This window comes from Denticeps clupeoides, chromosome 2, assembly GCF_900700375.1.
Source record: "Denticeps clupeoides chromosome 2, fDenClu1.1, whole genome shotgun sequence".
Classification (NCBI taxonomy): Eukaryota; Metazoa; Chordata; class Actinopteri; order Clupeiformes; family Denticipitidae; genus Denticeps; species Denticeps clupeoides.
The window spans coordinates 11589501-11615324 of record NC_041708.1 but is presented as its reverse complement, the minus strand read 5'-3'; the positions used below and the strand labels follow the sequence as shown (position 1 = coordinate 11615324).

The 25824-nt window shown below is 40.9% G+C and overlaps 1 protein-coding gene across 3 annotated transcripts; it reads left to right on the top strand.

Annotated features, from left to right (window-relative positions):
• Positions 1–7: 7 nt before the first annotated feature.
• katnip (katanin interacting protein) lies at positions 8–23224 on the top strand. 3 transcript variants are annotated; one of them, XM_028970090.1, is made up of 30 exons: positions 8–90; positions 712–758; positions 3391–3458; positions 3954–4153; positions 5072–5154; positions 5765–5866; positions 6741–6857; positions 6938–7160; positions 7358–7486; positions 8070–8392; positions 8493–8602; positions 9032–9131; positions 9232–9441; positions 9909–10046; positions 10413–10685; positions 12753–13299; positions 13744–14466; positions 15236–15441; positions 15831–15906; positions 15995–16172; positions 18168–18333; positions 18748–18908; positions 19069–19133; positions 19275–19385; positions 19460–19599; positions 19906–20007; positions 20189–20346; positions 20808–20834; positions 21078–21163; positions 21249–23224. In XM_028970090.1, the coding sequence occupies exons 1-30, from the start codon at positions 84–86 to the stop codon at positions 21305–21307; spliced, it is 4935 nt and encodes a 1644-aa protein (XP_028825923.1). In that variant the 5' UTR covers positions 8–83; the 3' UTR covers positions 21308–23224. The 3 variants fall into 3 exon arrangements, with proteins under 3 accessions (XP_028825923.1, XP_028825920.1, XP_028825921.1); XM_028970087.1 differs by lacking the exon at positions 8–90 and having other exon boundaries at positions 417–758; XM_028970088.1 differs by lacking the exons at positions 8–90; positions 20808–20834 and having other exon boundaries at positions 418–758.
• Positions 23225–25824: the final 2600 nt, after the last annotated feature.

The window sequence follows — 25824 nt, the reverse complement described above, 5'->3', positions numbered from 1 at the left end:
GCGGAAACTGCCCACCAACAGAAGAGACGTGAGAAGAGAACCGTAAAGTAAACAGGACTAAAAGAAACCCGTGCGGCATGTAAATGGACTGTGAGTGGACATTCTCTCTTTTTGTTAAAAGAGTTAAATGTATATTGATCTACTGGTAAAAATTGATCCCTCGTACTGACACGTTCTATAATATTAAGTAGTTGCAGTAAAGTTTATGAGGATAAAAGAACCGGAAATGGCTACGTGTTGGCCATTGATAGCGTCGTTTGGCTGGGCAGTGCTTACTGTTTTACTAGTTTACTATTTTAGAGAAATTGGCCTGTTTGCAAGTCTAACAAGTTAGTTGCCAAATGTTGGCTGACCAATTGCGTAAATACAGACAAGGCGTAGGAGAGTTTATGTAAGAAAAATGGACTCCATCGTACCGAAGGGCGTCTTGCCATTCTGCGCCCCCTCATGAAAAATTCCTACCATGAATACATATAAGGAGCGCCTGACCCAGACCACCAGTTTTTAACCATTCGGGAGACGGAGGGGCGGCGGAGAACAGATGCGATGATGTTTTTCTTGAACAGGATCCAGTCAGCGACGATGCATTTGATCTCAGAACGAATACCGTAATCGATCGTGGAACGATGCTGTTTGCTCAGCTGCTGATGCTGCGCATGTACTGCCATGGGATTGATGCACATCTGTCTTTTTGTTTTTCACGGGGAGCAGGGACGTCCGAAACCTATCTTCCCCAGTCGCCCGCGATGGAGGGAGAGGTAAGATGTTCAGATTCTGTGCAGATAAACCCTGACACAATAAAATGCTGGCGTATGGAAACGTGCTGGACATCATTTGGAGGTCAGCAGAGGTGCCATCCTGCCTATTCTGACTAAGAAGCCAGTCACATGATGCAGGACTTGGCAAATGACTCATCTTGCACATTTCTCTTTATTTATTTATCTGAAGTATATTCTGACATTTTTTTTTTCCTTCTCTCTTCCCCCACCCCCTTTTTCCTTCCTTTTAACAGCCTCTCTGTCCTCTCTGACGCTGTAGCAAGCCACCAAATCCTCTGTAAGCCCCATTCTGTCTTTACAGCTGTGCATGATTGGCCCCCTTTTTAGGTTAGATTTAAATTTTAATTTTTTAGGTTAGCATTTGGTGCGTCAGCCTGTATGAGTTGTTTCTGTTTGTCTGGTCCTGTGTGTCTGTGACCCAGTTCTGCACCATTCATTTATTTACACTTCTCTCTAAAACCATCTTTGGTCAGGATACACAACAATGTACACAGTGTACAGTTGATCATGGGTAGATAGAGAGCAGTTCAGATTCTTTCAATTTAGCCAATCAGTAACCTTAATTTGTGAATTATTTCTGGGAATTTCTGGCCCCCAAGAATGGCTGATTATATACTTATAGTACAATCTTTAATATGCATCAAATCATGCATTATAATAGCAGGTTCACACCCAGCATCTTAGTTTGACATTTGCAAGCTGTGCAGAATGTTTGAAGAGAACAAAACTTACCCAGTTATGATTTTTTTAAAATCAAATCTACACCACTATAGGAATGCATAAGTGAATGTTATGCCTTTTTTAATTAATCAATTTTTTACATCCAAATTTTTATAGATTCATCTTCACACACACACACACCTATATGTAAACAATTTCTTTAGTCCTGACACATGATGTATTTGCCACTTAAGCTTGCTTTTAGAAATATTTTCAATACATTTTTTCCTGCTATCTCAGAGTCTCTTGAAGCACGTGGTCAGGTGGCATCAAATTAATTACATATCTCTCATATAGCAGGTCCTGGACTTGTGGACTTGATTTCTTGACTAACTTTGCCATATTAAAACAGTGTAATATGTTGTAACATTTTTTTTCCACATGTCTGTTCTGTTGCTGTTGCATGATGTGCCGTGTCTGTTTATCACATTTGTTTCAGCATTGTCTTTTCGTAGACATTTACATTATTTTATTTAAAACCAGGAGGTTTTCCAACAAAAATTTTGCACACCTGACTTTGCCTGTCAGCTCTTGAGTTGAATCAGTTTTATTGGATTATGGAAAGAACTAATTACTGCAGGGCTGGTGCCCTCGAGAACCCAAATACCCATAAATCCATTTCTAGCTGTAATCTAGGCCTGCTTTTCAGATAATTTAATATTCATTAATTCTGACTTGCTACCGTGTCTTCATGGTGTAAAACATTTTTGTTTATTTAAAAACCATATCGGCCAACTGTATTGATGGTTCCAACATTTACATGGACAGCTGGAAAGTCTCCTTTAGTCAAGTCAAGTCAAGTAAACTTTATTGTCATCTCTTATATTGTACAGATATACAGAGAGAGGAGAAGACGTGGCTCCAGTTTACACAGTGCAACATAAAAGTAGACAACAAAAAACAGATGCAGCACATGAAATACAATATATAAATAAATAAGATACAAAATATACATTTTAGCTAAAAATGAAGTGTTAAAAAGTGACCAGTGATATATACATGTTTACCAAAGTGATACGCATCGTATTTGATCACAAACAAAATGAAAAAACGGACAGGAATCAGTATAAAAACACTGAATTCCCTGGAGTGCTTTAGCCGCTGCCTACTCGTGGCGTCGCCTAATAAGCATCTTACTTTACTTTTACTTTTACGGCATTTATCAGACACCTTTATCCAGAGACTTGAAGGTTGCTGTTCACAGCATCCAACATGGCTGAGCTTGAGCTATTTTACAATGAAGAATCGGCAAACATTTCAGTCTCTAGATGTGAAAAGTATTTTTCAGACATATCTGAAAAGACTTGCAGCTGTAATTACAGTGAAAGATAGCTCTACAAAGTACTGATGCAGGGGGGCTGAATACAAATGCACGGCACACTTTTTTTTTGCGTAAAAACTTGTCATTTTTGTTCCACTTCATAATTATATGCTTCTTTGTGGTAGTCTATTATATAAAATCGCTTTTGTGAGGTTACAAAATGTGAAAACATCAAGTGATATACTTTTTCAAGGCACTGTGGCTCTTCAAGATCAAACTTAGTCACTGCCTTCATGAGCTGGGCAGATTATCGAGGTATTATTTTGCAATATTGATATATAATTTTTTTCTTTTTAAACAAATTTTTTCTGTATTCAGTCTGACAAAAAAAACACTTCGCCTCAGTAAGTGTAAAAATGACAGAGTGACATATTGCAAACACATTGGCCTGTACATCAGAAATAAAACCCACAGTCTCTTGATTTTATGTGGCACTGCTCACTACATCGAAAAAAATGATCGATTCTGAGGAACTGTCCTAAATCGGCAACACATTTGGGTCATAACCTGCTGTTCAGTTTTGACTGCTGATGTCACCGTTGTTCTAACCATCAAGTTGTTTTTCTGCAGGAGGCTGCACCGCAATCATTTGCCCAAATTCTGGATGAATATTTAATTTCCTTGCAACACAAAAACAGGTGACTCCTTCACACACTCTCACACGCAAACACACGTCAATCAGATGTAGGGCAGGGCAGGCTACTGTTGCACCTCCCTTTAAACCACACACACACACAGGCACAAATCCAGGTTAACTGGGGGGTTACAGCGGTGCTCTAGTGTTACAGCAGCGGAAACACACACACACACACACACATTCTCTGCTTGCTGCAAGATAGTGTTGCACGGCCTGTCTGTCGTTGTGATTGACTGCCACCTCTGACAGGTGGCTTTACGAGCTAATTGGAGAATCTCACTACTGACTGACTTTTCCAGATCAAGTAGCTGCTATCCACATCAACACTTTTCACTGTTTGTTAAGAAGTTCTCAGGCTATGAAGATTTGACATGATTTTATTTGGTTCGGCATATGTTATTCAAATCAACATCAATAAAATTGAATGACATTTTATCACACATGAACAGATAATCTGCATAGATTTACAACCCTTGTCATTTTCACAACACTCCAGAGTGCTGAAGCGGTTAAAAGCTAAAGACCCAAAGCAGATTGAGCTGGAGAGGCTGGAGCAGGGCTTCTCCATCTACATTAATGGAGCCAACACCAACGTGGGTAATGCTAATGTGCAGAGAGCAGCCGCTGGCAACGCTGCAAGCAGTCGCCACAGCAAGCGGGTGGATCCGCCCCCTCAAAGAACTCCATGCACCGCTGGTAAGAAACTGGAGCGCATTTACAGTCTGAAATCTTCTTGCTATGTTGTTTTTAATGTGCTTCATGCTAGTAGCAAGTCTCTGAACTATTGTCAACGTATTATATGTGAACAAGATAAGATTTTATATTGCCCAATTGTGGTTTCCAATGGCTATTATTCTACACATTATTAAACTGAAGGCCAGTTTCTGCTGACACATTTTATGTCACAATCTAAATAATGTCTGATATTAATGGTGTACTGTCTCAAAAACACAAAATAATGTTCAGATAAATAGTTGATTTATGGCATTTCCAAACTTCTTTAGTGTAGATTTGCCTTAACTGTGGCCTTTATCATGCTTTCACTGGTTCTTGCTCATCATGCTCTTCTTTATTTCATGAAAGTGAAGTGATTGTCATTGTGATACACAGCAGCACATGGTGCACAAAATGAAATGTGTCCTCTGCTTTTAACCCCTCACCCCTTGTGAGCAGTGGGCAGCCATGACAGGCGCCCGGGGAGCAGTGTGTGGGGACGGTACTTTGCTCAGTGGCACCTCAGTGGCACCTTGGCGAATCGGTTTTCAAACCAGTAACCTTCTGATTACGGGGCCGCTTCCTTAACCACTATATGCAAATATACACCAAATTAAACTATACTAACTAAAAATGTAAATACTGTACAGTATTTGTATAGGAGAAAAGAAAACTTTTCTGTACAATGAACAGGACAAACAGGACTATAGGACAAAACTGGACAACATTATATAGGATGCTTGTAAGTGGATATGTTGGATATTTCAAACAGGACACACAAGACAAGACAAACATGTGCAAAATGAACAAAGGTGCAAAATGAACATATCATCATAGTACAACTGGTGGGGGATTTTTCTTGTTCTCTGAGGTCTCTCTGTTTTCTTTTTCTTTTAACAGAAGCCTCTAGAAGGAGCAGTATAGAGGAGCCAAAAAGGAGTCACACTGCGCCTGGGAAAGTGCAGAGGAAAGAATGGGTACAGGTAATGCTCTGCTTTATAGCATGATCTGCATGAAGACTCAGTCCCGGAAATTAAAACAGTTCAATCAGTTTAATAATAAACAAGTAACATGCGTGTAATTCACATGGTATAGTACCTCCTATTATACCACAGTTTACCATGAAATATTTATTCATGCTATTCTGAATGGCTCAATATGTCCTTCTGTTCAAACCAATGCTCTAGCAGCAGCGGTGTGAAGACAGTAGAGGACAGTCTGTACAAACTGTTGCATAATGTCAAGTAGGCATAAAAAGGCAGAAGGTTCACATAGTTTCTGTACAATCAGTTGGTAGTGGAGGACTGCTGGTATTTTGAGTTCTAATCGCTGCCATGAGCAATAGAAGCAGCTATTTAACTGGCTGTGCGTATGTGTCCTGTTTATTTATTTATTAAATTTATTTAGTATTTGTAGTATCCATTACTATAAATAAACATGCATCGAACAACATTGTAAGAACATGTAAAACCATGCTGATTACTTCCTTATAATATGGCAATGCTCCAATGATCTCAGCTATAGGAGGTCCAAAGTCAACTTTCCCCATCCAGTGGAATGTGTGGTTCTGAACGTTAAAATGTTCTGCCCTAGAACCTGGTCCACATTCGCACAGAGCAGGGAACCAGTCTGAGGCTACAGCCGGACCCTCATTACTCAGACGACTTTGAGTCCTATGAGAGTGTCAACATGGAGGTATGGTATGCAGGAAGTAGGAGTGAAAGTGTCTGTCCGTCTTATTGCTGAGATATTTCCCATGGCTCTTAGTGTTTTTGCACTGTTTAATGCAAACATCTGATGTTTTTTCTACTTATGCATAAAACTTAAGAAATTCCACCTTCCACTAGACATGCCATAGCAGCCTTGGATAGGTAGATAGATGTAGAGAGTTTTGAGTGCAATCATACATTTAGGAAATCAAGTGCACGGATATTGGTGAGCGCGTAGAAATACTTTAGAATACAGAAGACTTTTATTCTTTACATTTCTTATTGCACAATGGCTTGCCATTTTGCTGTTTTTTTTCATCATTTGTGTATGCATTGGCCTTGGCACTCTGTTATTCACTCACACCCACAGCCCTGGGGCACTCTGCCAAGGTGCCACTGAGCAAAACACCGTCCCCACACACTGCTTCCTGGGCGCCTGTCATGGCTGCCCACTGCTCACTAAGGGTGATGATTTAAAAGCAGAGGACACATTTCTTTGTTACCATCGTGTGCTGTGCTGCAGTGTATCACAATGACAATCACTTAACCTTTCATCTACCACACTGGCCAGCACTAATGGTGCAACTAATGGTGCAATGGTACATACTCATACCAGAGCCTGTTAAATTGTAAGTGGCAATTCCCACAAGTTAATGTCTAATCACTGTTGTGCATCCACCCACTAACCCCCTGACACACTGTTGTAACTGGAACTGAGCTGGAAGTGAAATGGAGACATGACACATTTTGCCCAAAAGAAAAGATGTTTTGAACTGATATCAATGCCCACTGCCAGAAGTGAAGTGGCATGCACTAAATGAGGTAGAAGGGGTTGACTCGTTTCTCTCTTTTTCTCTCAGTCTGCAGGTATTGGCTGTAAGGCGTCTCACACGTTGAACAGTAAATCTGACTCGTGTGTAACACAGACTGAGGTAGACCCCAGTGAGCGTGTTCTCCTCAACATGGACCAGGTTAAGGTGAGTGTCATGGTTAAATACGACATATGACAACAAACATACGTTACAAATTTGTGTATGCCCATGTGCATGTGGGTAAGGTGTTGCGCCGCAGTCTTGAAGTGAACGTGCGCCGCAGCAGTCCAGGATCAGCAGGAGAGGAGTCAGAGGAGGAGTGGGTGGAGGAGCAGATAGAGAGAGACGAGAGCAGCGAGAGCCTGGAGGAGCTGGGCCTCCCCCCTGCCCCCAAACCCAGTAAACATCCAATCAACCAGTTAAGTCTCGGGGACGTTGTTGTCCTGGATTTTGGACCCTCCCCAGTAGGTGAGGCCACAGATGCTTCTTTACATCTTATGTAAAATGTCTGTCATGATAACTGTGAATGGATACTGGTTTTCCCAGTATGCAGTGTGTTTTCAATAGCTTGCTGGGACAGAACATAACAGAGCAGAAATACTCATTAAACCAACTGAAATCACATCTGCGACTGTGTGTGTGTGTGTGTGTGTGTGTGTGTGCAGGCCATAAGATTGAGCGTTCCCTGTCTGCAAAACGCAAGGAGAATGTAGAGGCATTTATATCCACAAAGCCTGTTATGGTGAAGAAATCCTGTAACCAGCCAGATACTAGGAGCATCTCACAAACCTCATGTGAGTGATTCAAAAAAGCTTGCTCACTCTTACAAACAGGGACAGTTTTATGTTCAGGTTCTTTTTTGACATAATGTGTATTAAAACCCTCACAGCCTGTTAACATTTTCTCAAATCCCACTTTTGGGGTCTTAAAGCATTTGTAGAATTTATTTTAGGAGCAATCTACAGAATATTTTTTTGTTTCCTTTTGTATGTTCACTTGTACCTAAAACTGCAATACCACCTTTCACCACTAAACATGCCATAGCAGCCTTAGATAGGTAGATAGATCTCAATAAGGGTGTATTGAGAAATGTAGAGAGTATTAAGTTATTTAGGGTTATTTATTTATTTATTTATTTCAAACATTTAGAAAATCAATCAAGTACACCTCATTGGTAATACGTCATTTTTGAGGATTAAGTGTATAGCATGGATATTTGTGAGAAAGTTTAGAAATACTAGATTTTAGAATGTAGAAAGTCTTTTATTTTTTACATTTCTTATTGTACAATGGCTTGCCATTTTGCTGTTTTTTTATCACTTGTGTATGCATTGGCGTTTGCACCTAAGCTTCTCTGTAATTCACTCACACCCTCAGGCACCTATGGTCATGTAGAGCGCCCACTGTCGGTGGCACGGAAACTATTGCAAGAGGAGAGGGACTCAGAAGAGACGGTCAGCTCTGTATTTCAGGCCCTTCAACAAGAAAACACACCTTTACCCACTCACAAACCCAGATCACACACAACTGCACCAGACCCCAACAGTGGTATGCCTGGACCTGGATCACCTATACAAATGGTAGAGTGCAGATCGTCTGTTCACACACCTGTTTCCAGATGTTGCACCCAAACTCCGGAGTCCAGTTTACTGAGCCCTCAGCAAGCAGGAGATATCAGAACTTTCCCCAGCCATAACACGGTACTGCACAAAACTGTAATTTCATAATGTTAATAATAGAGGTGAAAAAATAAGTATGCGTATGCCTAAATTGTCTGCTGTTTTTCCCCTGACCCCAAAGGTTAGAGGTCAACTCTTTAATGGCACAAGAGGCCCTACCAGGGTTGAAGAAGCAGATGATGCAGGCAAGGTGACCAGAGCGATGCAGAGGATCACACTCATGGGACTTAGGTGATGAACTTTTCCAATTCTTCCTACTATAGGGCTGAAATACTATCCTTCACATTCCACACTAAACCTGTGTAAAGGTACTCAGCAAAATACTGTTCAGAAGTTAAATTAAAATAAAGCGGAGCTCACAAGTTGCCCAGGCCCAGTGCGGTGTATAACTCAACTAAAGTAAATCACACAACTGCAGGCTGATAGCTCCGCCCAACCACATAACACAACTTGTCTTAAAGGTGCATTTTACAAAGGTGCATCTGTTACAAATCGCAGCAAAGTGATAACTGTCTATCAAAAGTGCTTTTGAACACACCAATCGTGACACTTTAAATAAAGCACAAGAAAACATGTAATTAGTTGTACAAATGTTTGATAATGTTTTATGTAGGAAATAAATACAATTTAAAATAAAATGTTTGACTCTCTCTTTCTTAGTCAGCAGAGGAAGCTGTTAAAAGCTTTGGAACAGATTGAGTCTGAAGCACAAGTAGAGCGCCCCAATCAGGCCCAGAGCAGCTCAACCAACAGCTTTATGGTCAGTCTATAGCACACACCATTGTTATTCCCTCAAAACACTAACATTCACTGTATTTCATTGATCATTTGGTAAATGTCTTTTTTTTTTCTTATAACAGAGGAGGCATTCCTCAGCAGAGGTAACACCCACCCTATATGTAACCATGGAGATCCTGTCTAACTGGGGGAATTCATGGCGTGTGGGACTAACTGAAATGCAGTTCTTTTGTGGGAAGAACCAGAAAATCTACGTCTCTCCTCATGATCTAGACATTCGCAATGCACAGGATCCAGGAAACTTGGCAGCACTGGTGAATGGGAAAACCAAGGCAAGTTGGGAATAATGTGGAACGTGTAAAAAAAAATCTCACACAGCCATAACGTCAGCAATCTTTCAATCTGTGTTATTTCATGCCACAATGTTGCCCTCTGCTGGACATAATGTTTATCACAAGTTAAAAGGACTAATTTATTTCAAGATAACATTTTAACTACTTAAAGCAGATATAACTGACTGGTTTTCAATACTTTATAATCTCCGTGTAAACCTGTGTAATTATTTTTATTTGGTTTGTGTAAAAGAGATTAACCTGTTGGTATATGTGGCTTTGTAGGAGATCTGAATAAATGTCAGACACATTTATGGCATCATGTAACCCCCGAATCCCAGACTGTGATGACCCTTATGGAGGAAGCAATTCAGTGCTTTTTTTCTTGATAAGAAAAAGTCCCCATTGCTGAGTGGATTATATATTAAAGAATTACTCTCTGTTCCTCTGCATCTTCTGATCTGCAGACCACTAAAGAACGGTACATGTGGGAGTGTGTTTTCCCCCCTCCTGTCCAGCTCTACTTCATTCTGAGGAACACCAATTGTGCTCCAGATTTCTGCCTCTCTCACATCAAGATCTGGAACTACAACAGGAGTCTCAACGTAAGTGTGTGCCTGTCTGAATGTGGAGCAGGAGGAGATTAGTTGATGAGATTAGGGTGAGTTCATATGCACTTTAAAAGCTCCTCCCTCTTAACACACGCATGCACACACAATCTGGATGTGACACTATGCTTGGAGCTACAGCAGCCAACAATGTGTGTTAGTGTGTTTGACCTGTGGAAAGGTTTGTGCAGGTTCTCTGCTTCTCTGTGTCATGTGCTTGTTATTCAGATTGTAAATGCTAGTTAGCATTAGCTAGAGCTACTTCCATGTAATGTGTGAAGATGGCTGAGCATCTGTCCTTATTTAATCTGACCATCTGATACTTTGGTAAGTGTTTGTGTGTCGATGGGGGGTGTTTTGCAGGATTTGGATGTAGGCGCCCGACATGTGAAGATTTACGTGAACAGCACGTTGGTCTTTGAGGGGGAGCTTCAGAAGGGTTGTGGAAACGCAGTGTTTGACTACAGCACGTCCATTGACCTGCAAGAACTGCAACTCCCAGAGTGCTTCACTCCTAGCCCGGTCTCCTCCACGCACAATCTGAGAGGCTGCAGTCCACAGAGCCATGATAACCACAGCCACCAGGAAATCACCAGCACCTGCAGCCACTCAGATGTCCAGATAGTGAAAGAACAGGTATGAAACCAAAATATTAATAAGGAATATAATGAACAACAATTATAATTGTTGGTTATGCTGAAGCCCTTTGGCTCAAATGTTATCATAAAAATATTTAGATATTTCATGAAGTAGATATTGTGGTTCTTTACTAGTATTTAACCCATAAGTTCACATTCCTCTCTCACTCTACTGTTACATTCAAAAATAGCCCATTTCTGATCTGATTTAAAGTAGGGTTGGATCATTCTTAAATGGGGCCCTCCAGAAACAGGACTGACAACCTACACCTATAAGTGTGCCCAAATAACTAGGGTCTGTTTTTGTCATGACATCTGTGGGATTCAAATTCGGTTTATTTGTACAACACTAGTGAAATGTATCCTGAACCACTCTTATTGGATCGTGTAACTTTAACTATGCCTTTTTAAGATTTGGCTAGATTTGCTTAAATCATGTAAAAAGTTAAGTGAAGTGCAAGTTTTAAAAACAGGCAAGAAGTGTTCAACATGAACATTAAGTGCAATCGGTAGGCTAAAGGTGCATTATGTAGTGATTCGCAACATCCAGTTAGAACAACTGCAGATGTATGAGGGGTGTAGAGCAGCAGTGTGTGTTCAGCATTGTGATGCTAGCATTGTGATCTGTAATAAGGGGATGTCTGAATTAGGGCTAAAAGAGAGAAAATGTGCACCGCTGTCTTCTATGAAGATTATTATAATTAAACTATTCAGTGTGCTCTACACTGAAGAGTGAGTAGAGACACCATGTCCTTGAGCTGGGGTGGGCAAACATTTTACCTCAGGGGCCACATTGACTTTTAATATTTGACAGATGGGCTGAGCCAGTACCATATGCATACATATCAGACATAAACATAAAAAGACATTACATTGGTCAAATTTACACTATCAGTAATGCATAGAGTCAGGGACAGATCTCCTACACTGCAAATGACTGCACCCAAGTAATGAAGTACATTAATTTGTACTTCATGATCACACTGCAATAAAATGTTTGAGATATGTGCATTTTGTGTATTTGAAGTGTGCATGTTTAATGGTTTAATCTGTTTCTTTATATCTAGTAGTTAAAAGGAATGAAAATGCACGTTTCAAATACAGCCTTTTTCCATCAAGTAATAAGTATGTGCCACCTTGTATATATCACCAAAGGTTTTAAGTGCTAAAACGATAATCTGATAATATTTCATAATATTGACTAATTGCTGGATTGTTAAGGAGAATAAAATGTGTCTCCTATTGTTCAGGCAACCACTTAAAAACAGGAGTATTTTAGCAGCTGGGTGCCTTCATTGGCAGCATAGGGGATCTGTGTTTGACTGGTGTGGTCTGACTTTCATCGTTACTGATTGTGTCCTGACAGTTCAACTTTATTTGTTGTGAAGCACACCAGACTGAGATCATTAGAACACAAGAAAACTGTGTTTTTACGCCGTTCTGGCACACGTGACGGTGTAAAAAGCATAGTTGAGGGAGTGTTCAGAACTATGCTTTCACATGGACACCGTTTTATTATCTTCTACGCCATTCTGCAACCTATAAAAGCACGTCATGTACCTGGAGATTATTGGCCCTGACTGCTTGCCATACATGACCGCACATTTACCACTAGCCAGTGTAAAAACCCATCGGGTTTAGGCGAAGATCTTCAGCTCCATCTACGCCTAATGCACCACCTGGCATTACTGGAAAAGTAATCAAACTAATGCAGTTATAAGTATGGGCAGTTCCATACCAATCTTCCATCTGGATTGAAAAGACCAATGATGTGGCCCGCGGACCATAGTTTGCCCACCGCTGTCCATGAGTGCATTATCCAGACTTTAGATTTATCTTCTATCATCCATCTGCTTCTAAGACACATCATTCAGGCAACACCATGTCACATGATGTCCCAACTGCAGACAATGTAATGAGGAGGAATGATGTACACACAGAGAGTTCACCACTTTCAACAAACTTCTACACACCCCCAACTTTGGGAATTACTATTCCCAAATCAAAATTCTTGGTTGAATTGGCAAATATATTTTGTTACATGGTTTCTTTGTTCTTAATTCAGACAATGCCAAAGGCCTCAGCTGCTGCCATGCAGAGGGATTCTCTGGAGCTTGACCCTGACCCTGTTGACACACACATTATATTACATCCAGAAGTAGAGGGTGAGACAGTGACCACTCAGCCCTCTGGACGGACTCCTGATTGGCTGAGGCCGCTGAATAAGGTGGGATCTGATGAAACGGATGTGGGTGCACTGCCAGATAAAAACCGGGAACGTCCTCTCTGGTTGACTACTTCCGAGTCCATAATCCCTTCAGTGCTGCCAGAGCTTCCATGTAATCCGGGGAGGGTCTGCAGGGGTTCCTCCCACCGGCCCACACCCAACAGACCGCAGAGGGGCAATAGTGCAGAATTCAGTGCTGACTCCCTTGACCTGGATACCAACCGTAACCGTGAGAGATCAGACCATGAGCGGGAGCAAGCAGTTCTGCTGGAGGGTCTGTGTGGGCGTCCAGACCAGCCCGTCACTGGGAGGAGGGGCTCGACACGAGAAGGGATCAAGCCTGCCACTCTCAACTCGGAAAGAAACAATAGCCCTCCAAGCACAGGTATTAACACCTTATAGTTGGCTCATAAGTATACCAAAAACAATACAAACCCTCATCAAACCATATTAATTTCCACCAAAAAACTTTTTAATATGATTACACTATTGGCATTTACCTGAAAAATCCATCCAGACCACCAGCACCAATCTGAATATATAGTGTGGAGGAATTTATTGAGGTTGTTTGATTTATTTTATTAATATCTTGAATGGTAACACCATATTGGAAAGGACACAGGCAGTTAATGAATTAATTGTGTTTTAGTTCCAGTTTTTATACTTCCTTTTATATTGAATTAATTATTAAATAATTGATGACACATTTTATTAGTTAATTATTGATTTAATTAACTATTTAATTTTGGCACTTGAAGCACTCCATAGGGCCCACACCCTTCAGCCTTACCAAGTGTCTGTGTGCATGTGTGTCTGTGTCTCTGTGTAGACGGGATGAGCCCGGTTTTAGGGGCCACCCGCAGGGCTCGCTCTCAGTGGCACAGCAATCATGAAGATTCTCTGATGGAATCTTGGGACTCACTGACGAAGTTTAATCAGAGTCAGCGTGGCCGAATCTCAAACCTGCTGTATGAGGGTGACATTTTTGATGAATTCCTTCAACGCCAAGCCCTGGCACAGCCTGCACCCATCCCACTGGCAAACTCAGCGCCACTAGAGGACACTGATGAAGAGCTCCCAGATCTCCGAGATGATGAAGACTTTGAGATCCCTGTTCTTCCTCAAGGGCAGACTCTGGTCATCAGCGTCCTCTCTACCTGGGGTGACCGGCACTATGTTGGCCTGAACGGCCTTGAGGTCTTCAGCTCCACCGGAGAGCCGGTCAAACCTGTGCACATCACAGCCAACCCCCCTGACATCAACATCCTGCCTGCCTATGGAAAGGATCCTCGTGTGGTGGCGAACCTCATAGATGGTGTGAACCGCACACAGGATGATATGCACCTCTGGCTCACCCCGTTCACACCTGGGCGCAGTCATGTGATCACGCTGGACCTGGGACTCGTCCATCGGCTGGCCATGGTGCGTGTGTGGAACTATAACAAATCACGTATCCACTCCTTCAGGGGGGCCAGGGAAGTGGAAATGATGCTGGATGGGAGGTGCATCTTCAGGGGTGAGATCGCCAAGGCCTCCGGCACACTGTCTGGAGGTAAATACAACCAAGCATGCCAACTTTCTCACAAACATCGAATCTGTATCAAAGATAAATGTGGGGAAAATGGGTTACTTTAGATCTGGTTTATAACATTATGTTACTTTACATGTAGCAGAAACTTTTATCCAAAGCAACTGACATTGAGGGTTAGAGGTGAAATTAGATTTCCAGAGAAGAAGAAGAAGTTTAAACAAGTAGAAGTTTAAGAGACCAGAGGTTCTCTGAAAAGAACGATGGAGCTGCTCTTTTCACCACATTGAAACTGTAGATGATAACAGTCCAGACTGGGATTGTCTTGTGTGTTTTTGAGGCCGTTTTATGACATTATCATTCAGTTCAGGAAGGTGGGTGTAGTCCTGGAAGTTCTCTGTTGGCAGGGGTAGAGAACGAGCAGTCATGGTTCGGAATACAGAACATTACCTGCAAGGCGGCTTGACTGAATTTTAGCGTTCTTATTCCTTCCATTGTACTCAGTATGGGGAAAGTGATGCTTTTGATGTTATTAATGTAACTAATGTGAATGAAATATTTTGGAGCTCAACAAGTGTGACCTCACTGGTTTAGACTTGGACTGACAAATGCCGAAATGTGTCGCACATAAAAATCTGTCCCCAGTGAATCGCTTGCTTCTAAGATATCTAAACTGTCTATTTTTTTCTGCAGTTATGATTAATCTTCCATTAAAATAATATTTAACTACTACAGGTTTCAGCAGCCACTAATAGATAGATATTTGCGTGGTGGTCCATTTCAACTCTCTCAGGACTAGACCAGTTTGGTGACACAATCCTCTTCACCACTGATGATTCCATTCTGGAGGCGATGTCGCAGTTTGATGAGACGTTTGGGGGTACAGAAGAGCTGCTGGCTAGTGGAACAGACGAGGAGGAGCTTCAGCGACCAAGAACTGCGGATGGACAAGGCGAGGAGAGACCGTTCACACAAGCAGGGTTCAGGGAAGAGCAGCCTGTAAGTAACACCAATGGTGTTAATCCCTAATTGCTGCTGTATTAATATAAACATGAGGCACTGTTCATGTTGCAGATTCTTGAGGGTTTTAATGGGTTCAAATATTACCAGAGTTGCATTTTCAAACTAAACTATACCAACAACAAACTGTCCAGCAAATGTGGTGGGAAGGGATAATATAGCAGGATAACAAGATACTGGGATACTGAATTTAATACAGCAGAAACATTTATGTTCTTTTTTATTATTTTTATGGAAACAGAAATTGAAAGTAATTCATGTGTTATTATATGAAGAGTGCTAAGTGGAGGAACTGTATCAGCATCATTTGTAACTGATCCTGTGTGGTTCTGTTCTTTTTGTGTGTGTGTGTGTGTATGTGTGGGTAGCTGGACCTGCGGCTAAGCCCAGCTGCTGAATGCACACCGGATTCCCAGCATACACCCGGGGTCTATGTAGCAAAGAGTGAGAAACTGCATTTATTTTACAGAATTTAGAATCAAGGAAACAGCAGTTTACATCATGTTTACATCATGTGAATGTTTCTCTGCAGCCCTAAGGCTGACTTTGAGTGAGACATGGGGTGACAGCCACTATATGGGTCTGACTGGACTGGAGGTTGTTGGGAAACAGGGCCAGAGCATTCAATTAGACCTCTCCATGGCAACAGCTTCGCCTTGTGACCTTAACGACTTGCCTGAGCACACCAATGACCTTCGAACCATAGACAAGTATACCTTATATTTATCTCTTCATATTGTGGCCTGCACAATATGCAATGAATATTGTGTTCTTTATTTTTGTCTTTTAATCCTATTCATTTAACAATCACTTTCTTGAGTTTCTTTTTGTGATCTTATTTTTGAGTGTTGGTAAATACAAACGTGGACAAAATTGTTGGTACCCTTCAGTCAATGAAAGAAAAACTCACAATGGTCACAGAAATAACTTTTATCTGACAAAAGTAATAATAAATAAAAATTCTATGAAATTTAACCAATGAAAGTCAGACATTGATTTTCAACCATGCTTCAACAGAATTATTTAAAAAATATACTCATGAAACAGGCCTGGACAAAAATGATGGTACCTTTAACTTAATATTTTGTTGCACAACCTTTTGAGGCAATCACTGCAATCAAACAATTCCTGTAACGGTCAATGAAACTTCTGCACTTCTCAGCAGGTATTTTGGCCCACTCCTCATGAGCAAACTGCTCCAGTTGTCTCAGGTTTGAAGGGTGTCTTTTCCAGATGGCATGTTTCAGCTCTTTCCAAAGATGCTCAATAGGATTGAGGTCAGGGCTCATAGAAGGCCACTTTAGAATAGTCCAATGTTTTCCTCTTAGCCATTCTTGGGTGTTTTTAGCTGTGTGTTTTGGGTCATTGTCCTGTTGAGCTGAGACTGAGACCAAGCTTTCTGACACTGGCCAGCACATTTCTCTCTAGAATCCCTTGATAGTCTTGAGATTTCATTGTACCCTGCACAGATTCAAGACACCCTGTGCCAGATGCAGCAAAGCAGCCCCATAACAGAGCCTCCTTCATGTTTCACAGAAGGGACTGTGTTCTTTTCTTGATATGCTTCATTTTTCCGTCTGTGAACATAGAGCTGATGTGCCTTGGCAAAAAGTTCAATTTTTGTCTCATCTGTTCATAGGACATTCTCCCTGTATTTTGGCAAATTCCAGTCTGTTTTTTTTATGATTTTTTTTTTCAACAATGGTGTCCTCCTTGGTCTTCTCCCACTTTGGCTCAAACAACGACGGATGGTGCGATCTGACACTGATGTTCCTTGAGCTTGAAGTTCACCTTGGATCTCTTTAGAAGTTGTTCTGGGCTATTTTGTTACCATTCGTATTATCCGTCTCTTTGATTTGTCATCAATTTTCCTCCTGCAGCCACGTCCAGGGAGGTTGGCTACAGTCCCATGGATCTTAAATTTCCGAATAACATGTGCAACTGTAGTCACAGGAACATCAAGCTGCTTCGAGATGGTCTTATAGCCTTTACCTTTGACATGCTTGTCTAGAATTTTCTTTCTAATCTCCTGAGACAACTCTTTCCTTCGCTTCCTCTGGTCCATGTTGAGTGTGGTACACACCATGTCACCAAGCAACACAGTGACTACCTGGAGCCCTATATATAGGTCCACTGACTGATAACAAGATTGTAGACACCTGTGATGCTAATTAGTGGACACACCTTGGATTAACATGTCCCTTTGGTCACATTATTTTCAGTCTTTTCTAGGGGTACCATCATTTTTGTCCAGGCCTGTTTCATGAGTTTATTTTTTTTAAATAATTCTGTTGAAGCATGGTTGAAAAGCAATGTCTGACTTTTATTAGTTAAATTTCATTTTTATTTATTATTTGTCAGATTCAAGTTATTTTTGTGACCATTTTGAGTTTTTCTTTCATTGACTGAAGGGTACCAACAATTTTGTCCACATGTGTATATATACACTGCTAAAAAATAAAGGGAACACAAAAATAAGACATCCTAGACCCATAATTGAGTAGGTGCATCCCAACCGTTGATATAAACGGACGCCTTTTTCATTCTGAACCTTGTGTGGATTTGGTCCATACAAGGTTGTTTTTAAAGTGTGTAATTGTAGAAGTCCTGGTTTACATTTTAATAGAATAGATATATTAGCCATGAAATTAACAACAAGGTTTTTGCCAGGGTATTAAGGTTTTTAAAACATGTTCCTGTTGTAGGCTAATTGATGGGGAGAACATCACTATGGAGGATAAGCACATGTGGTTGATACCATACACCCCTGGCTCTGATCACACAGTCACCATTCAGTTGCCCTCACCGCACGTCCTCACTGGCCTCCGTATATGGAACTACAACAAGTCCCCTGAAGACACCTACAGAGGGGTGAGAGAGATTTCACTCCATATTAAAATACATTACTTTTAACAACTGGGATCCAAAAGCTTTTTCAGGTAATACACAAACATTTAATTAGGTTAAATGTTATTCATGTTAATTTTAATGTAGCAATTTATAAATAAACCACAGTTCATAAGAATCACTGCCTGTTTCCATTTTGATGGGTGTGTAAAAAAAATAAAAAAACATCCAAATGTTTGGCAACAGTAAGCTGAGAGTGACACACTGTGTTTGCAGCACAGTGTAAAAAGTAATGTAAAGTAAACCATCTACTAACACAAAAGGATCGCTAAGTTAGGAGGTCCTGCATTTAAATGAACAAGGTAAAAATACAGAATAGTGTTCAGCATCTTCACACATTTACACAGATACTAACGTGTATACTGTGTGTTTCTTTAGGTGAAGGTGATGCATGTTGCTCTAGACAACGCTCTTGTCTCTCCTCCTGAGGGCTTTCTGGTAAGGAAGGGACCCGGACATTGCCACTTTGACTTTGCCCAAGAGATCCTCTTCATTGACTATCTCCAGCCTGCAGCGAGCACATTCTCACAGACAAGCAGGTACTAAACTTACAGAAATCACAAAATAGTGTAATGAGCTGTCAATAGTCACTAATTTAGTCATAGTACAGAATTTCACTATTTAGCCTACAGTGTATCATTTTGTCTTGGCTCCAGAAAAATGTACAGTCTCGATTAATTGAATGAATTTTATTTATAGTGGGAGTGCGTGTCTAAAGGAAGAGGCCAGTATGGATTATGAAGCCCCACTAATGCCTTGTGGTTGTATCCTTAATCAAGCTCATGCTTCCCCTTTCTTCTGGTTGTAGTTTTGTTTTTCTTTGTTTTGATCTTTCGTAGTTTAAGATCTATGTAGTAAAATTCTACTCTATGTATGTAATGTTTCCTTAAATGCACTAATTTCAGTCATATTCCAGCTCCAGTTGTTGACCACATGGGGAGACCCATACTACATTGGGCTTAATGGCATGGAGTTCTACGACCACAATGACCAGAAGATCCCCCTGAGTGACAACAGTATCCTGAAGATTTTGTACAGTAATAAACCTGATTCCAAGTTGTGGTGTGTTTACTTTTTAACTGGCCTTCAGACATTGCGGCATTCCCAGATAGCGTGAATGTTTTGGATAGTGTGTCAGGAGACATCCGCACGCCTGACAAACTGGTGGATGGAATAAATAACACACATGATGGCCGACATATGTGGCTCACGCCCATACTGCCTGGACTGGTGAGCTGTGTGTGTGGGGAGGGGGAAAAAATGATTCAAAATCTTTGCATGCTAACACAGATGTGTATGGAAATTAACTTGTGTTTTTTTTATGTTTTGCAAAGATTTTCAAAACACAATATTGATTTTTAATTTATAGTTTGGCTCCCTAAATAAATTTGAATATAATGACTGTTTACCTAGAGTAAACATTTTTTGTACGCATTCTCTTTTTTTTCTACAATTCTACAATTTTCTACAATTTCTAAAAAAGCATTAGAATCATTGCTGCTTCTGTTTATAGACAGATGTGTCTCTTATTGGCAGGTGAACCGCGTGTACGTGATATTTGACCAGCCAATGACTGTCTCCATGATCAAACTGTGGAACTATTCCAAAACACCACAGCGAGGAGTCAAGGAGTTCGGGGTAGGGCAGCCCATACCAATTTTGTGGCATTGGCCCATCTGTACTTGACTCACTCACCACTCATCCTGAACACTGTGACCAATATTATGTACATTTTATGTACATAATATGTACTATCATTTTTGACAATACCTTTTGTGTGTGTGTGTGTGTGTGTGTGTGTGTGTGTGTGTGTATACAGCTGCTGGTAGATGACCTGCTTGTATACAATGGGATTCTAGAGTGTGTGAGCCTGGTGCGGGGGATTTTGCCCACCTGTGACCCTGTAGTGCCGTACCACACCATCCTTTTTACCGACAATGTGCACATCACTCAGAGAGAGAAGAACTCCATCATCAGGTGAACACACTGTTTTAAACTCCAGAAAGCATCTGCTTTACAACAACATTTATTTCTTATATAGCTCATACTCACATACAGTATGCCTCAATGGAATTTGACAGGCCCTACAGTTGACACCCCACACACTTGACCCTTCTGCACACAAGGAAAATCTCCACTAAAAACTCTAACAAGTTGTACAACTGGTACAGAAATACGTGGTAAAAGTTGTATGTTTGTGCAACAATGGCCTGGTACTCAGCCAACTTGTCTATGCTTGACTAGGTGACTGTGTAACAATGTGTACTTAATAATTGGCCCTGTGTCTGGGATTTTAACAGAGGGTCAGAGTAAACTGAAGTGTTTTCAGTTTAGATTCAAACACTGAGACTGTTACCAATATTTGTTTTCGATCATTTCGATCATTAATTTACCAGGCAAGCAATGTGTGTGTGTGATGTGTATTTGTTTTCTCTCAGCCATCAGTGCATCAGGCATTATAAGCAGTGAGTAAGAGTCACTACTGCATGTATCCCCATCCCTCTGTGTTAAAACCTCCTCCCCCAGTGAATATTGACAATATGTGATGGACCATAAGATCCTTCCCAAGTCTGGATTCCCTCCACCTGATGATGAGGGTCTCCTCTGTGGGCCTTCTTGGCTCCAGATGGACTCGTCATTCTCTGACTCGCCGGTCTGAATCATATAATGAATCTGAAATAAACTGAATTGCCCCTTTTTCCCCTCAGTAACCATGTGGAGGACCAGGATGTGAAGATGACCAATGAAAATCAAATTGTTCATCAGCACAAGAAGAAACAAAGCGCTGACCCAGGTGAGACACAATGAGAACACAGATAGAGAGTTTTTTTCCCCCTTGATTTTTGTATTTATGATTAACGCCTTTCCAATTTTTGTAGCTCTTCGGCCCAAAACCTGCATGACTGATTCTAGAAAGCTGGGGAAGAGGAGATACTGAGAAAACGACTTTGTTCATACACACACAGAAAACCACTTAAATGAAGTTAGGGCATATTCACACACTGGGCAATATTTTGTAAATATGTCTTACGTCTTTGGTCAGTGATATGCACATATGGTTGTTGCAGCACACACAAAGCACGGTGCCAGCAGTGAGTTATCAAATACGTCAATGCACACAGATAGGTACCATGTTGACCTGAATATTTTTTTCAAGACTAATTGTTGAGAAAAGACCTGGTAAATAGACCAGTTTTATTTGAAGATAAATAGTATTACCTCTTAAATTAAGTTGGTTTCTTTTATCTTTTCACATTCATATTAGGTGACAGAAGGAAAAATGAATATGAGGTCCACACCCCTAAATGTTGGATAAAACCAGTTATCGTCTCATATTTGGGCCAGTACAGTTTTGAACTGATACTTCCTTCTGTAGCGTTCTTGAGAAATGGGTTCTGACCTGTAGTGTGAAAAGGAATGGTGATGTTGCATTTGCATCGAGATGTTGGAAAATCCTGATGGAAAATCCATCCACGTTTGCAGATGTTTTTTTAGATTTATTTTATTTGGCAGATGCCCTTACCCAGTGTGACATTAAACATTCACTCAGACATTATTTTTTTGTAATAGGTATATCCAGGTACTTTATTCTGCCCCTTTTGGTTCTGAAAAGTTTTGAACCTTACCAGCACCTCTAGATCACCAATGTTTTGGCACCAATCATTCATTCCATGTTTTTAATATAAAACATGACATTTGGTGTATATTGCTATTATTTGTTTTGAATAATAATTCATGTGTGTCGTCTACAGACTGTCCCGTTGATATCTTATATATATTTACACATTGATTCATTCTCTGGCTGACTTATATTTGCATATTTGGCAGGTTGAGGAATGTGAAGGTGCACAGTCCCCTAGCCATGGGGATCTAAATATGGGGTGTCTGCCCACTCCCTAGGTTATGATGGTCCAAACAGAGCCGAATGCAACATTTCATGAGATACAAATGCTGCAAATACAGTGAACTAAGTTCACTGATCAGGGTTTTTTTCTTGTCTCAAGTGGTTTAAATGTATTCTATTGTGGTTGTTCCCTTGTTTTAGACATTTTAGTGTGACTCTGCCTTTCCTTTTCTAAAGCATCACTACTGACCTACACCTAGGTGAGAAACATCTGCTTTACAGATTCCTGTATCCAGAGTAGAGAACTCAGAGCACCTCATTTATAGCAGATGAAGCAACATGATTTCACAGCTGAGAAGACTGAGATATACACTTGAGGATTATTTTTGTAATTGCCTTTATGCCAATTTATATATTACTAAAGCTTTTACCGTGAATTGCAACACTTACGTTGTGCTGAATGGTCCGCTTCAGTCCAGTGCGCCAGTGCTCCTCATGGGAAAGTAGCTGCTGTCTTCTTACCTGCAGAAATTTATATACATGACTAAGTGCCCTCTTTCACAGTGCTTTCTACAGGTCCAGAGAACCTAAGTTGACATCTGAACTGTAACTAGATCTATAATTCCTCATAGGTATAGAGTTAGTGTTAAATTTGCCAACAATCCACTTATAGTGCACAACCCAGATTACACATAATTTTTAGAAATGCTTGTGGTTGGCATTTTTACAGGAACAGCTAATATGCAAGAATGTGCAATATACCTCAGATGGGTTTATAGTGTGTGTGTAAGTGACAGAAATTACCTTAAGGTTGTATTATGTTACATTTATGATGCAGAAGAGGTTCCCCAGTGAAAATAAATATTGACTGTTCTCTTGATCATATTTATGATGTCTCCCTATATTTGTATGACGTATTTAAAATTGCTTAAACATTTATTTCTTTAATAGAAATTACTTCTGAAAATAGTATATTCAAATGTATGTGTTTATTAAAATGTTTTGTTAAGACTGGACTTTTTTCTGGACTATATTACCACTGTGCATGCAATGTTTAATTTTTATCATGCACAGACCAGGTATTCCTGGTGTAAATGTGTAATCCTTATCATTTAAAGTGTGTGATCGATGAGTGAATTTAAAGTAGTCAATCAGACTAAATGGCAATTTTGGGACCAGCGGATAAGGAAATGGACCCGTAATTGGAAGGTTGCCGATTTGAATCCTGAACCACCAAGGTGCCACTGAGGTTGCACTAAGCAAAATACCGCCCACTTCTCAGCAAGGGTGATGGGTTAATAGCAGAAGACACATTTCGTTGTGTACACCGTGCGCTGTGCTGCAGTGTTTCACAATGAAAATCGATTTACTTCCATTTCAAATGTCCTTGTGTTTAATTATTATAACATCCATTCCCAGATTGGCCACAAGAAGGATTCAAACCACGTTATATAACACATGTATTATTTATATTTATTAATATAGTGTTAAAAGCCTGTTTAAGACAGTGAAAATCTGTGATCAAATTTCTCCTGTAGCTTCAAATTATCATCAACATACTCCTCACCACTGAATGGCACACCTGCATCCACAAGGAAAATGGCAAAGATTTCTCTGAGGGGTCTTGTGAAAAATTATCTCACGTTGTTGTATAGGCAGCACTGATGAGCTGCCCCTGGTCTTGCAACTTCTTCAGTACATTCAGCTCATGCGTGATGTCAACTAGAAAAGCCAAGTCTATGAGCCATTTTGGATCACTTAGCACAAAAACAGCCACCTCATCCTTCTTTACTTTACTTTACTTTACTTTATTTGGCAGACGCTTTTATCCAAAGCGACTTACAATGGGAAGACACCAGCAATTCTCGTTCGATTTCTATAGAATATCAAGTATACAAACTAAGAGCCCTGATAAGGCTTAGACTTGTCATTGAAGAACATGCTCGGAGAGTGTTGGGTGCTAGACTAAGAAAAATTATAATGTATTTATACATTTTGTATTTGTTTGTTAAATGTGTATGCATGTGTATGTGTTAAATTTGTCTGTAATATTTTTGGAATAAGAGGGTTTTCACCTTCTTCTTAAAAGTGGTGATAGTCTCGGCTAGTCGTGTGGAGGAGGGCAGGTTGTTCCACCAGCCAGGGACAACAACGGAGAACAGACATGATTGGAATCGGAGACCCCGTGAAGAAGGAATTTTTAGTCTCCTTTCGTTTGCCGATCTGAGAGAGCGTGTAGGAGTGTATCTAGGTAGTAGTGTGTTGATGTAGGAGGGCGCAGTTCCATTTACAGCCCTGTAGGCAAGCATCAAGGATTTGAACTCAATGCGAGCAGCTACCGGGAGCCAGTGGAGGGAGGTAAGAAGAGGTGTAACATGGGTGTATTTTGGCTGATTGAAGATGAGGCGGGCTGCCATATTTTGGACCATCTGGAGTGGTTTTATGGTGACTGCAGAGGCTCCAGCCAGGAGAGAGTTACAGTAGTCGAGTTTGGAGATGACCATTGCCTGGACGAGGAGCTGCGTAGCCTGTTGTGAGAGAAAAGGCCGAATCTTGCGAATGTTGTAGAGAGTGAACCTGCAGGATCTGGAGATTGCAGCAACATGATGGTTCAAACTCAGTTTGTTATCTATCCAAACCCCAAGGCTTTTTGCAGATGCCGTGGGTGTTAACAATAGCGATCCAATTTGAATTGAAAGGTTTTGCTGAGGAGAATTGTTGCCCGGAAAGATCAGAATCTCGGTTTTGGATAGGTTGAGTTGGAGGTGTCGCTCAGACATCCATGCCGATATGTCTGAGAGGCAGGCCGAAATTTTTGTTGCTATAGTAGCATCTTCTGGTGGGAATGACAGATAGAGCTGGGTGTCATCAGCATAGGAGTGATAGGAGAAGCCATGTGATTGGATGATGTGACCAAGTGAGCGAGTGTATATTGAGAATAGAAGGGGGCCAAGGACAGAGCCTTGTGGAACCCCTGTGGTTACCCTAGAGAGGACAGATGTCTCACCTCCCCATGATACCTTGAAGGACCTGTCGTAGAGATAAGAGGTGAACCAATCTAGTACGGTTCCTGTGACTCCTAAATCAGAGAGTGTGGTGAGAAGAATTTCGTGGTTAACTGTATCGAAGGCAGCAGATAGATCAAGTAGGACAAGGACAGATGATCTGCGGGCAGCTCTTGCAGCACGAAGGTCATCCATCATTGCCAGGAGGGAGGTTTCAGTAGAATGCCCTTTCCTGAAACCAGACTGAAAAGGGTCAAGAAGATCATGCTTGTGGAGAAATGAGGAAAGTTGAGCCAGGACTGCTCTTTCGAGAATTTTTGAAAGAAAAGGAAGGTTGGAGACTGGGTGGTAGCTATCCAGTAGAGATGGGTTTAATGTGGGTTTTTTGAGCAGGGGAGTAATGACAGCCTGTTTGAAAGCAGTGGGGAATGTTCCTGTTGTGAGTGAGGAGTTTAAGACATGTGTCAGAGCAGATAATATGGTGGGCTGTATGGACTGAAGGAGGTGTGAGGGGATTGGATCCAGGGAGCAGGTGGTGGGGTGACTAGACTGGAGAAATGTAGACACGTCTGATTCAAAGAGGGGAGTAAAGGAAGACAGATTCCT